We start from the raw sequence: 13,200 nt of genomic DNA, 5'->3' as shown, positions 1-13,200 counted from the left end.
ATCACAGAGCAAACGACACATGTGTTATTGGGACAGAGTCGCAAACGGTCTGCAACGAGAAAGTACATGATATATGCGTCTGACAGGGGCAGATCCAAGAAATATTTTGTGGGGGGAGGGGCTATTGGGAAAAGGGCATATGGACCAGCTCATCAAAAAGGCATCCCAATGAAAACAATTAAACAGGGGGGGGGGGGAGGGGGAGTGGTGAAATATTGCTTTTAGCAGGAACGGGTCCCCCTTGGATACGCTTCTAGTCTGTGACCGACCAGAAAAGTAGATGTTATCTACGTCTGGTTGGCACCGATCTGGAGCGTGTTACATGTTTAAGTTAAACAATGGGGGTGTCGTTAAACATTAATTGATTAATTCATTCATATTATTCAAAATATGTTCAGATTACTTTTTGAAAGTTATTACATATTTTTGTGTTGTGTGTGTCATTAAACATTCATTCGTTCGTTCGTTTCGTTCGTTTCGTTCGTTCGTTCGTTTCGTTTCGTTTCGTTTCGTTTCGTTTCGTTCGTTCGTTCATTCATTCATTCTATTCATATTATTCAAAATATGTTCAGATTACTTAAATTATTCATTCATATTAGTCAAATATATTCAAATTACATAAATTGTGTCAACTTATAGAAAGCGTGTTCAAATTACTGTAGTGTAATAATTTCATCATATATTATGCTAGGCTCAGTCTATCAACTGTCACAACGGTTTTAGCCAACTCACCGAATTCACGATCCTACGACTGTCCAGTTGCTAGTCTGAGTACTTTTACAACTCGATTGTAGTCGTATACGACTTAACTTCTACATGTACGACCGATTAGTTGTTAACCTAAGCGAACCCATCGTTGAGTTAAGAATGACTGTTGATAGTCTGAGGATAGCATAAGAAAGTATGAAACGACAATACGCCAAACTCCATTTCTACAAATAAGATGGCTGACCAAAATCCGGAAATATATCTGCAGAAGTAATCTGCTGTTTGACTGTGATTATTTTATAGCAACTTTGTAATGGCAACTATTAGACTGAAGTAGATAGAGGAGAGCTTGTAGTTTGCAAACACATGTAACTTGTTAACACTGGCTTTTATTTTTTTATATGATATTACAAATGTACTACTTTTAATGCAAACTGTGTGTACTCCGGCCAGGTTTAGTGGGTGTGTTTGTTTAAACCGATATCAATCCAGTGTTCAGGATATGTTGACCCCAGGCAGGAAAAGCTGCATAAAAACCCCCCGATCCTACTGATATTAATAAAAGAGCTATATAGAAACGTACAGTGTAAATAATTGTGCTTGATGGCCAACTGACGGAAGTAGACTGTGCGGCGACATGCTACAGATACTCTTGTCAATGTACTACAGTCAGCGGGATATTTCACTGGTACCAATCCTTATGAAGTTTTCGAATATCGTAGAAAAAAGGCCTGGACATCTAGATATGGTGGATTAATGCCAAAATGTGCGAGAAGCAGACGTGTGATGCTTGCGTACATGCATTTCCCCCACTGATAAAAAATATCCGACCTGTCGATTAATTTTATCTAGTGAAGAGTTCTTTCAAGAGCCAATCACTAAACGTAATCATTTACGTAATTTTAATAGCTGTTTGAATCGTCGTTGAACTAACGTAACCTGAGTTGCAATTATACGTATCATCTACATTTTTCTTTAATATATATTATAATCTATAACCTGTTCTAACCGGACCCTGAACTAACCGGAATCCTGTTAAATTCTATGACGCGACCCTCAAAACACCGGATCTTGTTTAAACCGGATACATATTAGGTCCCCGGCGTGATCCGGTTTAGACAGGTTTCACTCTAATTGCAACGTACGTTGGCCCGTTTCAGCGGATGCGTCGATTGCGCGCAACAATGCGCACATTAGAAAAAATGTCTGACATCGTTGACTTTTGCGTGGGGAAAGTAAACAAATGTCTGTTACATTCACAGAAATTTTCGTAAAAATTAAATTAAAACGAGCAAAAAAAAAAAGGATAAAAAAAAGGAAAAAAAAAGCCAATCTAATTAAAATTAGCTCCACTATTACATGTGGATCTAACACCAGCCAGTTGGAGCTCAAAATCAAAACCTTACTTGCAGAATCATTGCAGTGATTTAAAAATAAATTGAAAACATTCCGAATTATCCTGAGGGTATACGACATGTGTCGTGTGAATTACGAATGCCTTAAAACATGTTTTATTTTATAAAATAAATAATTTATAATGTAAAACTGAAGACTGATTTAGTTTTTTTTTTTAATATAAATAAATAAATAATTTTTAATGTAAAATTGAAGACTGATAACCCCATCCCGTACGTATTGGTATGGTTCGCTGTACTGCAGCCACTAAAATAGACTCGCCCGATATTTTTAGAATTTGTATGCTCCCAAATAACGTTATAAAAGGCGAAGTGTGATTGGTCAATATTTAAATTATTATTTAAAAACGAAATGTTACCTGGACATTGGAGACTACTCAGTGTTGTTAGCAATCTGATTAAAATTAGTTCTACTGGTCTAAATAAGGCATTCGTAATTCACATGAAACATATCGTATACCCTCAGGATAATTCGGAATGTTTTCAAATTATTTTTAAATCACTGGCATGATTCTGCAAGTAAGGTTTTGATTGGTGGACATGAGCTCCAACTGGCTGCTGTTAGATCCACATGTAATAGTGGAGCTAATTTTAATTAGACTGTTTACTAAAAGACGGGAAACATTTTTCAATACCGAAATTTCGGTATTTTGAGATTTGCTCGGTACAGTAAATCGGTATTGAGATGATACCGATACCGAACGGTATATACGGTATATCGCCCAGCTCTATTTATAAATATTGATATACTGTAGAACCGAAGGCTTACGCTCACCGAAACTGGTCTCACTACGCTACATCATAAGAAACGGTGGTGTAACATATCGTTATATAAATATATACATCATAAGAAACGGTATAACTCGGACGTGTCGTGACGAACTCGCGTGCAGTTCTGTGACGTCACACCCCTGTTGGCATTTCTATTGGTTACTTAAATCAAATCTTTCTGTCCACAGTGCTCCGCCTATCATCTATTGATAGTAGATCTGACCAAAGCGAATGTCATTGTGTGTCCATGTGACATTCCATGTGACTGAGAGGAAGGGAGGAAATGTTTTATTTAACGACGCACTCAACACATTTTATTTACGGTTATATGGCGTCGGACATATGGTTAAGGACCACACAGATATTGATAGAGGAAACCCGCTGTCGCCACTTCATGGGCTACTCTTTTCGATTAGCAGCAAGGGATCTTTTATATGCACCATCCCACAGGCAGGATAACACATACCACGGCCTTTGAAATACCAGTCGTGGTGCACTGGCTGTAGCGAGAAATAGCCCAATGGGCCCACCGACGGGGATCGACCCCAGACTGACCGCCAATCTAGTGAACGCTGTACCACTTTAAATTCGATTTTAAGGACATCTTTCTTCTGATACTAAGTGACAGGATGTACCTCAGTGGTGAATCGATTGTCTGATGTGTGATGGGACGCAAGATCGATTGTACTCGATGGACTCGTGTTTTCCCCCCACCACAACCACTGTCCACGGCTGGCATACCAAAGATCGTGAGTATGTACTGTCCTGTCTGTGAAAGTGCATATAAATTGTTGCCCGTCAAAACACACAAACCACCCTCACCCCGACCCGAAACACCCCCCCCAAAAAAAACCCAAAAACAAACAAACAAACAACAACCCCACAACAAACCCCCAACCCAGCCTCAATAAAACAAAACAAACAAGCCCCCAACCCCCCAAAGAAAGCAACAAAAAACCCCAACAAAACAACCACCTCAAAAAAAAAAAAAAAAAAAAAAAAAAAAAAAAGAATAAACAAAAAAAAAAAGAAAGAAAAAAAGAGAAAGAAACCCCCCCCATAAAAAACACGATGAAAGTTTTTCTTTAGTTTAAAAGTGCCCTTTTCATCCACCTGAAGACAACCCTAAGTATTATTACTGTGCCCTGGTTTTCTTTCTCTTTTTTTACTGTCTTTTTCCCGTAGTTATTTTAATTTAGGCTGAAAGTGGGCTTGAAAGTGGCCACGAACGTAATACATATCTATTTCGTTCTGTTCTGCTTTTGTACTATACTCACTGAAGGGGGTAAATTATACGAAATGTATGGTTGCAATTCAACGCGACATGTTGATTTTGCTGTGATTACATCGCGGAAAGTTTTTTTTTTTTTAGTTGTTTTTTTAGAGAGAGTGTCACGCGCTAACGTCATCAGATTTCGCAAGTCGTAGATAGCGCAACAAAAGATGCATTATTTGGTAAGGCCATTACTCTAGGAATACGTCGGAAGTCTTTAACGATAAACAGTTTGATGATTACACTGCTTTTTAGATACACAGAAAAACTTGTAGGCATGTATATAATGAAACCTGTTTGTAACGGGCCACCAGTGTGAACTATACAAAGTAGCCTTTATGTACAGATGGTTCTAATATAGAGGTGGGATACATGTATATGGGTACAGAATGGCTATATTTTAAGTTCCATTTAAAAGTTAGTTTGTTTTGTTTATCGACGCCACTAGAGCACGTTTATTAATTCTTCGTCGGATGTCAAACATTTGGTAATTCTGACACGTATAATATTCTTCGGAGGAAACCCTGTACATTTTTCCATTAGCAGCAAGGAATCTTTTATACGCACTTTCCAGTAGATAGGGCAGCATATACTACTTTATATACAGGCCCGACCACTCCCCACCCTCAACTCCCCCAACATGAAGAGAACTTTTAAGCGTACTTAAATGTTTTATGATAGAAGCGTGAATGTGTATGAACTTACGTGAATTCGTTGGTATGTGTGTGTGGTCTGTCAAGAGTAGAATATGTGCATGGGTGAATTTGAAGAGTCGAAGACAGTTGCTGTTTAGGTATTTGATGACATTAGGGGCTTTGACTGGCTTTGTAGTAACCCCGGGAGGGAGAAGGAGAGAGAGAGAGAGAGAGAGAGAGAGAGAGAGAGAGAGAGAGAGAGAGAGAGAGAGAGAGAGAGAGAGAGAGAGAGAGAGAGAGAGAGGGGGGGGGGGACACACACAGAGAAAGAAAAAGAGAAAGGAGAGGGAAGAGAAAAAGGAGACATACACACACAGAGAGAGAGAGAGAGAGAGAGAGAGAGAGAGAGAGAGAGAGAGAGAGAGAGAGAGAGAGAGAGAGAGAGAGGACACACACAGAGAGAAAGAAAGAATAAAGAGAGAAGAAAGTCACACACACACCCCTCAAATAACTCAGCTCATAAGACACTTGACTAAAATGATTGAATGATTTACTGTATTTGAGATAAATACAAAACCTTTTAACTTGAATACCCCAAGTGCATGCGTCTCTATATCACAATATTTTCACATTACACACTACGTGGAAGATTTCGTTTTCGGTCTTTATCTTTTTTCATACTTACTGGCCACAAGAACATAAAAGGCACCGATACCACCAAGGGCGCATCTTGGAATTCCCTCCCAAATCCGAACGTGTTCCCCCCTAGAACTGGCGTCAGTGCGCTCCCAAAGGTACACGAGTGATACTTTGGAATGGGGGTCTGGAAATGCAGAAGACAGACGTAGAAAAATGTTCGGCACTGTTCGGAACATGTACCGGAGGAATCACGTGATCCCGAACAACACCGACCTGTTGACGTCTGCCCGCGATTGTTCAACAAACTCTGAATTTTCACTTCAAACACGCCTGTTGTAGAAACCTGCAAAAAATAATTTAGAAAGAAAACTTTTAAAATATATGCCTTGTGAATCACATTCAATTACTTCGGAACAAAAGTCTATTCCAGTGTTAAAATAATTTAAAAAATGATAAAAAATCAAATAAAAATCAAATCCATCCACCGACTCAACCCAACAGGTGTATACACATCAGGCTACAAACAAGTTCAAGCATTTCAAATTGCTTTTCAGCACCCAGAACTTATTTTTAAAATGTTACTTTTTATTCCAACTTTTTAATATACTTACCTATGATATTTATACCTTTGTACAGCCCTTTAAGGAGTGTTTTAACTTAACTTTAGAATTTTTTAAAAAGAGATTTAGATCATCAAGTCATTTATATATTTACCATTGTTTGACACAATTGTATATTTTTGTGATTGAATGTCGTAAAACATTCATTCATTCATTCATTCATTGAATTCATTTGTTTCAAAACAATGAAAGTTATTATTACTATCAAAAGTTATCTAACCCAAAATTGCATAGGTTTGGAGGTGACTGTTGGTGGTAGTGACTACCAACATTATCATTTGCTCATATTTTCTGACTCCCCCTCACAAAATGCTATACCCACTTCTTAATTGTGTTATTTCTTTTTCTTTTTTTTAAAAGAAGTATTAAAATTATTACAAACGCTATCAAGAGATGAACATATTTGTGTACAAAATTAATATACCAGAATCATCGAAGCCCCATCCCATCATATCTTGAAAAAGAACAAATAGACTTATAAACAATCATACTACTTATTTGACTTCATTATTAATATGATTAAAATTAACTTACTTACATTCAGGTTCTGAAAATAAATAAAGTATTACACACATGCGTGTAAATGTTTGCGAAATACAGAATATTTGTCTCATGTAATAATACCATACATCTTATGTAATTGAAGCCTTGTTCTTCTGTAAAATCCGAATTAAAACATAAATAAATATAAAATATTTTATAAAAAAAAAGAAAAAAAGAAACAACATCATAAATACGTTTATTTTTGTCTCTATAATTTTTGTATTACCTTTTGTAGAACTAAGATTTCATTTTTTGTTTTTCTTTAAAGTACCAAAACATTTTCATCAATATTTATATTATATTTTTACCAACACAAAATACTATTTTAATTTCATATAAAATATAATACTAACATCAAATAGATTTATATGAAATTTACCTGATTAGCCAACACGATAAGCAACAGGAAAGCAGAAGCGAATAGCTCCGACATCTGTGGAAGAGAAACACGGAAATATCAACACATTTTGAAAAGCGTCTCCCGTTTGACGTCTGCCGATGGAATGACAGACGAGAATCAACTGTTACCAACCTGCAGCAGACGACGGAAACCACGCGCAGTCATCTGCTAGCCCCAGCCAATGAGATCTCGTTGACCCGTGCGCTGCACGGTGCACACAAACGCAAACAATACACATCCAGCAGGAGGCGTGGAACTAAATATGAATGGATGGGTCTGCGAACAATAAAAGGGGGATGGAGGAATTTCTTTGGTAATTTAAGCACTTGAGCGACGGCCGTGCAACGCGGCGATAAACTGTCTGCGATACGAACATCTTTCTGACATTGACATTTCACAAAACCACCCAATCAAAGCAGCGTCGACGGATGGATGGATGAGAGAAGGGGCGGGTCAAGGATTTTGAGAAGGGGGAAGGTTAGAATCTCAAGTTAAGAATTTGTGTTGTTTCACGACACCACTAGAGCACATTGGTTTATTAATCATCCGTTATTGGATGTCAAACATTTGATCATTTCGACAGTTTTAGAGATAAGTTAAAGTTTGTGTTGTTTAACGACACCACTAGAGCACATTGGTTTATTAATCATCCGTTATTGGATGTCAAACATTTGGTCATTTCGATAGTTTTAGAGATAAGTTAAAGTTTATGTTGTTTAACGACACCACTAGAGCACATCGGTTTATTAATCATCGGTTATTGGATGTCAAACATTTGGTAATTTTGACATATAGTCTTAGAGATAAAACTCGCTACATTTTCCCATTAGTAGCAAGGGATCTTTTACATGCACCATCCCACAGACAGGATAGCACATACAACGGCCTTTGATATACCAGTCGTGGTGCACTGGCTAGAACGAGAAATAGCTCAATGGGCCCACCAACGGGAATGGATCCTAGACCGACCACGCATCAGGTGAGCGCTTTACCAGTGGGTTACGTCCCGCCTCCACTTCCTCGTGTGTGTGCGCGTGTGTGTGTATGTGAGAGAGTGTCAGTGTGTGTGTGTGTGTATGTGTATGTGAGAGAGAGTGTCAGTGTGTGTGTGAGAGAGAGTGTCAGTGTGTGTGTGTGTGTGTGTATGTGAGAGAGAGTGTCAGTGTGTGTGTGTGTATGTGAGAGAGAGTGTCAGTGTGTGTGTGTGAGAGAGAGTGTCAGTGTGTGTGTGTGTGTGTGTGTGTATGTGAGAGAGAGTGTCAGTGTGTGTGTGTGAGAGAGAGTGTCAGTGTGTGTGTGTGTGTGTGTATGTGAGAGAGAGTGTCAGTGTGTGTGTGTGTGTGTATGTGAGAGAGAGAGTGTCAGTGTGTGTGTGTATGTGAGAGAGTGTCAGTGTGTGTGTGTGTGTATGTGAGAGAGAGTGTCAGTGTGTGTGTGTATGTGAGAGAGAGTGTCAGTGTGTGTGTGTGTGTATGTGAGAGTGTCAGTGTGTGTGTGTGTATGTGAGAGAGAGTCAGTGTGTGTGTGTGTGTATGTGAGAGAGAGTGTCAGTGTGTGTGTGTGTATGTATGTGAGAGAGTGTCAGTGTGTGTGTGTGTATGTGAGAGAGAGTGTCAGTGTGTGTGTGTGTGTGTGTATGTGAGAGAGAGAGTGTCAGTGTGTGTGTATGTATGTGAGAGAGTGTCAGTGTGTGTATGTGTGTATGTGAGAGAGTGTCAGTGTGTGTGTGTGTGTGTATGTGAGAGAGAGTGTCAGTGTGTGTGTATGTGAGAGTGTGTCAGTGTGTGTGTGTGTGTGTGTGTATGTGAGAGAGAGTGTTAGTGTGTGTGTGTATGTGAGAGAGAGAGTGTCAGTGTGTGTGTATGTGAGAGAGAGTGTCAGTGTGTGTGTGTATGTGAGAGAGAGTGTCAGTGTGTGTGTGTGTGTGTATGTGAGAAAGAGTGTCAGTGTGTGTGTGTGTGTGTATGTGAGAGAGAGAGAGAGTGTCAGTGTGTGTGTGTGTGTATGTGAGAGAGAGTGTCAGTGTGTGTGTGTGTGTGTGTTTGGTTGAGGATGTTTTCACAGGATTGTTTTTAAAATGTGCATTGTTCTATAATAGAATGTACTTTTTATATTTGATCAATTATTTAAAACATGTAGCGGGTTTCCTCTGATTACTACCTGTCAAAATGACCAAATGTTTGACATCCAACAGCCGATGATTAATTAATCAACGTTCCCTATTAGTGTCGTTACACAAAACAAACTGATCAATTATTAAAAACATTATATATGCAAAACATTCAAAGACAAAATACCAAGCTCACTTGATATGTTATATTGTACTGTGTGCATCCAGCAAGGAAGGGCCACGTGTTGGTGCCAAGTGAGGATAGACTCTTCTGTTTTTTAAATTGGCAACTAAAGAGGATTTAATCCCCAACCCCCCTTGGATCCGCCACTGTTAGTGCACATATCTGATATTCGCTCGGAGTGTCTTCCTAGGCCACGGCTCTGGCTCACATCTGTGCGCACCAGTGCACCAGTTGGCTGCGGAGAAAAATGATGAACATCATTCATAAGGCGTTCTTCGGCGCAAAGGTGGCCTCGATTTGACAGGATCTTCACGCCATACTTGATAAAGAATGTTCGAGTTCTCATGATTTAGACGTCGCTAAAAGTTGGCCTAACGTTTCAGACTTCATCAGAAACGCGTTTAACCGAAATGAACGTCATCGGTAAATTCCAACAGTACGACCGGTGCTTGTTCAAAGCCTACAGTCAATTGATCATTTCGGAGAATATGAAGACGTTAAAAAAGTACCGGATGCCAAACAGTTTTTAACGTACCATATGATTCTGGTTTATATTTACAACCACATTTAAAAGCCACAAATAGGCCTACCGTGAATGAATATTTTTGATTTGCAGTAGAAAGATGAAACATTTCCATCTGGGACATTTGCTCCAATTCAGATCTAAACATCTGCCCACAAAATGCGTGCTTTATGACAGCTTGCTGTGAACAGGCAAATTAAAATACTGTACATCCTCTGATGATTAATGGATGGAGACGCCAAGTTGCTGGAGCTATTTCTTGACTACAATAATAGAAGGAAGGAAGGAAATGTTTTATTTACGCATTTTATTTACGATTACATGGCGTCAGACATATGGTTACGAACGACACAGATACTGAGAGAGGAAACCCGCTGTCGCCACTTCATGGGCTACTCTTTTCCATTATCAGCAATGAATCTTTTATATACACCATCCCACAGACAGGATAGCACATACCACGGCCTTTGATACACCAGTCGTGGTGCACTGGCTGGAACGAGATAGCTCAATGGGCCCACCGATGGGGATCGATCCTAGACCGACCGCGTATCAAGCGAGCGCTTTACCACTGGGCTATATCCCGCCCCTACAACAATAAAATACAGAACCATTGATAACTTTCTTGGTCCATTATTTAAACAGGTGTACTACATACATTCAAATGGTATTTAAACAGGTGTACTACATACGTTCATATGGTATTTAAACAGGTGTACTACATACGTTCATATGGTATTTAAACAGGTGTACTACATACGTTCATATGGTATTTAAACAGGTGTACTACATACGTTCATATGGTATTTAAACAGGTGTACTACATACGTTCATATGGTTATAGAGAGAAGTACTAGACAACGTTGTAAAAGAGTGAAAGTACATTTAAACTTATATGGTGAAATTTAATATTTAGAACACATTTTTTTTTCTGGAGGTGGGGGTAAAGAAGAATAAATAAATAAATAGGGGCGGGTAAGGTGCTCGCTTGTTGCGCGGCCGGTCTGGGATTGATCCCCGTCGGTGGACCCACTGGGCTATTCCTCGTTTCATTCATTCAGAATGAATGAATAAATGAATGTTTAACGACACCCCAGCACGAAAAATACATCGGCTATTGGGTGTCCAACTATGGTAAGGCAAACAAATAAAGTGATGATCAACATTAATATAAAAAATTAAGTTTTAAATAAAAACAGTGTAAAGAACTGTGCAAAAATACAAATATCACAGATAGATACTGACTTTTGCTCAAAATTCCAATTGTATATCGAAGAAAACAAGGGGATTTGTGCTGTATTGGCCATTCTCAAAGAACATGTTACACCCCTGCATCACGGAGAGGATACAGCACGCGCAGGGGCGTTTCAGTCAGTGCACCACGACTGGTATGTCAAAGGCTATGGTATGTGCTATTCTGTCTGTGGGATGGTGCATATAAAAGATCCCTTGCTACTAATGAAAAAAATATAGCGGGTTTCCTCTCTATGACTGGGACAAAAATGACCATATGTTTAACATCCAATGATTAATAAGTCAATGTGCTGTGCTCTGGTGGTGTCATTAAACAAAACAAACTTTCTAAGCATAAAATACACGTCATGTTCATGAATTCCTTGTCTATTTAAATTACCATCATCGCAACAACAAAAATGCGCTATGACCTTTAAAAATACCCAGTATAAATAAAAATACACTCGGCGTATATCTTGTTCCAGACAATATTAATTTTTAAAAACATAATTCCAATTTGGCTTAACATAAAAAGAAAAGGAAAACAGTTTTCGAAATAATAGAAACTCAACGCACATGTACACCCACCAACCCGTGCGCGCGCGCGCGTGAGTGTGTGTGTTCGCGCGCGCGCGCGCGTGTTTGTATGCACGCGCGTGGGAGTACATGTGCGTTGTGTTCTGAATGTTCACCTGTTCACCTGTGTTGAATGTTTAGGCCAGACCTCCCAGGTGTCTCTGTTGTCAGTGTGCCGTTCACGGGTCATCGACCCTGACGCAGAAAATACTCGCTTATCAGTAGACCTTTCTACAAATCCTTGCGCTGGGGTACTTTTCTACGTATCATTATAAACTTCAAAGCTGTTTACTAGTAGCTATTCGTTTACCTCGCTTAAACTCTGGGGCCATATTATTCTTGAAAATGTTGAAAATGCTTTTTTGCCAACGTAAATGAAAATGTATGACACGCGCGCGCACGCACACAGACAGAAATATATATGCACGCGCGAGCGCGCGCGCGCGCCCACACACACACACACACACACACACACATACATACATACACACACGCACAGCGTAAATATAAGTTAGTGCTTTATTAATTCATTTATTTGTAAAGTATTCATTCGATTGTTTGATACCATATTAGTTTCATTTTAGTTTTAAAAGCCAGATAGCTACTTTTAATAAAAATATTTTGACATCTTGAAAATAATTTTTTTAATAAACAGCTCTGCCTTTGATATATAAAGTAAGTACACTTCGGTGGTACAGATAAAACATTAATGGAATATATGTTACTTTTTAAAATGTTTTCAGAAAATGTTTTTACAAAATATTTTAGTTGAGCATGCATTCGTTTGAAGAAAAATGCTCGCCTTACTTATTCTTATCTTGAAACAAACATATCAACCTCATCTGTGAAAGAAAAAAAGAAGAAAAAGAGAATAAGCAAACTAAGATTAAGAAACTTGCACAACTGTCGTTGAAACCAATCAGCAGAACAAAAAACAGACTGTATTTGTTGCGGTCCTATCAGTGCGCAGTGCGATGCGCATACGACCAAACAGTGGTCCGTTATGCGGAAAGTACGTCAGATGCATGGCGCAAGAGATATTCAGTCCGTGACACGTGCAAGTGAAAAGTAGTATTGTTATTGCAAGATTTGGTTTTGTATCTCCCCAAACAGTTCTACGAAAAACGAGAAAGTGTATCAGGAACCTCAAAAAGATTTTCAGATTAAGGAGGCCCTTTGATTTGGTATCCATATCAAATAATTAACGTGTTTCAGCGTATCCTATATATTTCATCAGACATTAGGTGCAAATATCAGTCTAGCGAGCCACCGCGAGCGCTTGACCTCCTGAACGAAATAACCTGAGTTAAACCAGAGACCACACGCATCAGGGATCGAAATACCGCTGTTCCGACCTGTTTTTGCCGGTCACCATTACCTCGGGCCGGGAGAATGTTTTGTTTTTCCCTATTAGCTCAGTTGGTAGAGCGCTGGACTCTCGCACTAAGAGTCCATGGTTCTAATCCCTTCAGTGGAGGTTAATTTTTCTGTTACGTTTATATTCCTGCATTAGTTGGAGTTAATCATGTTTGGACTGGTAGATTTTGATTTGGGCCATCATAATTTATAG

General features: G+C 39.0%; 1 protein-coding gene across 1 annotated transcript in view; it reads right to left on the bottom strand.

The window, feature by feature from the left end:
- LOC121375764 (delta-like protein D) overlaps positions 1-13,200 on the bottom strand; it is a 58,712-nt gene that overhangs the window by 22,471 nt on the left and 23,041 nt on the right. Inside the window, exons 2-3 of the mRNA XM_041503380.1 lie at positions 6,984-7,037; positions 5,488-5,784 (exon numbers count right to left, since the gene is read on the bottom strand). Coding sequence (XP_041359314.1) covers positions 5,488-5,784; positions 6,984-7,037 — 351 coding nt within the window. The remainder of the gene's footprint in view (positions 1-5,487; positions 5,785-6,983; positions 7,038-13,200) is intronic.

This window comes from Gigantopelta aegis, chromosome 6 (genome assembly GCF_016097555.1).
Source record: "Gigantopelta aegis isolate Gae_Host chromosome 6, Gae_host_genome, whole genome shotgun sequence".
NCBI lineage: Eukaryota > Metazoa > Mollusca > Gastropoda > Neomphalida > Peltospiridae > Gigantopelta > Gigantopelta aegis.
The sequence above is the reverse complement of the archived record's forward strand: the minus strand, read 5'-3'. Positions and strand labels throughout refer to the sequence as shown.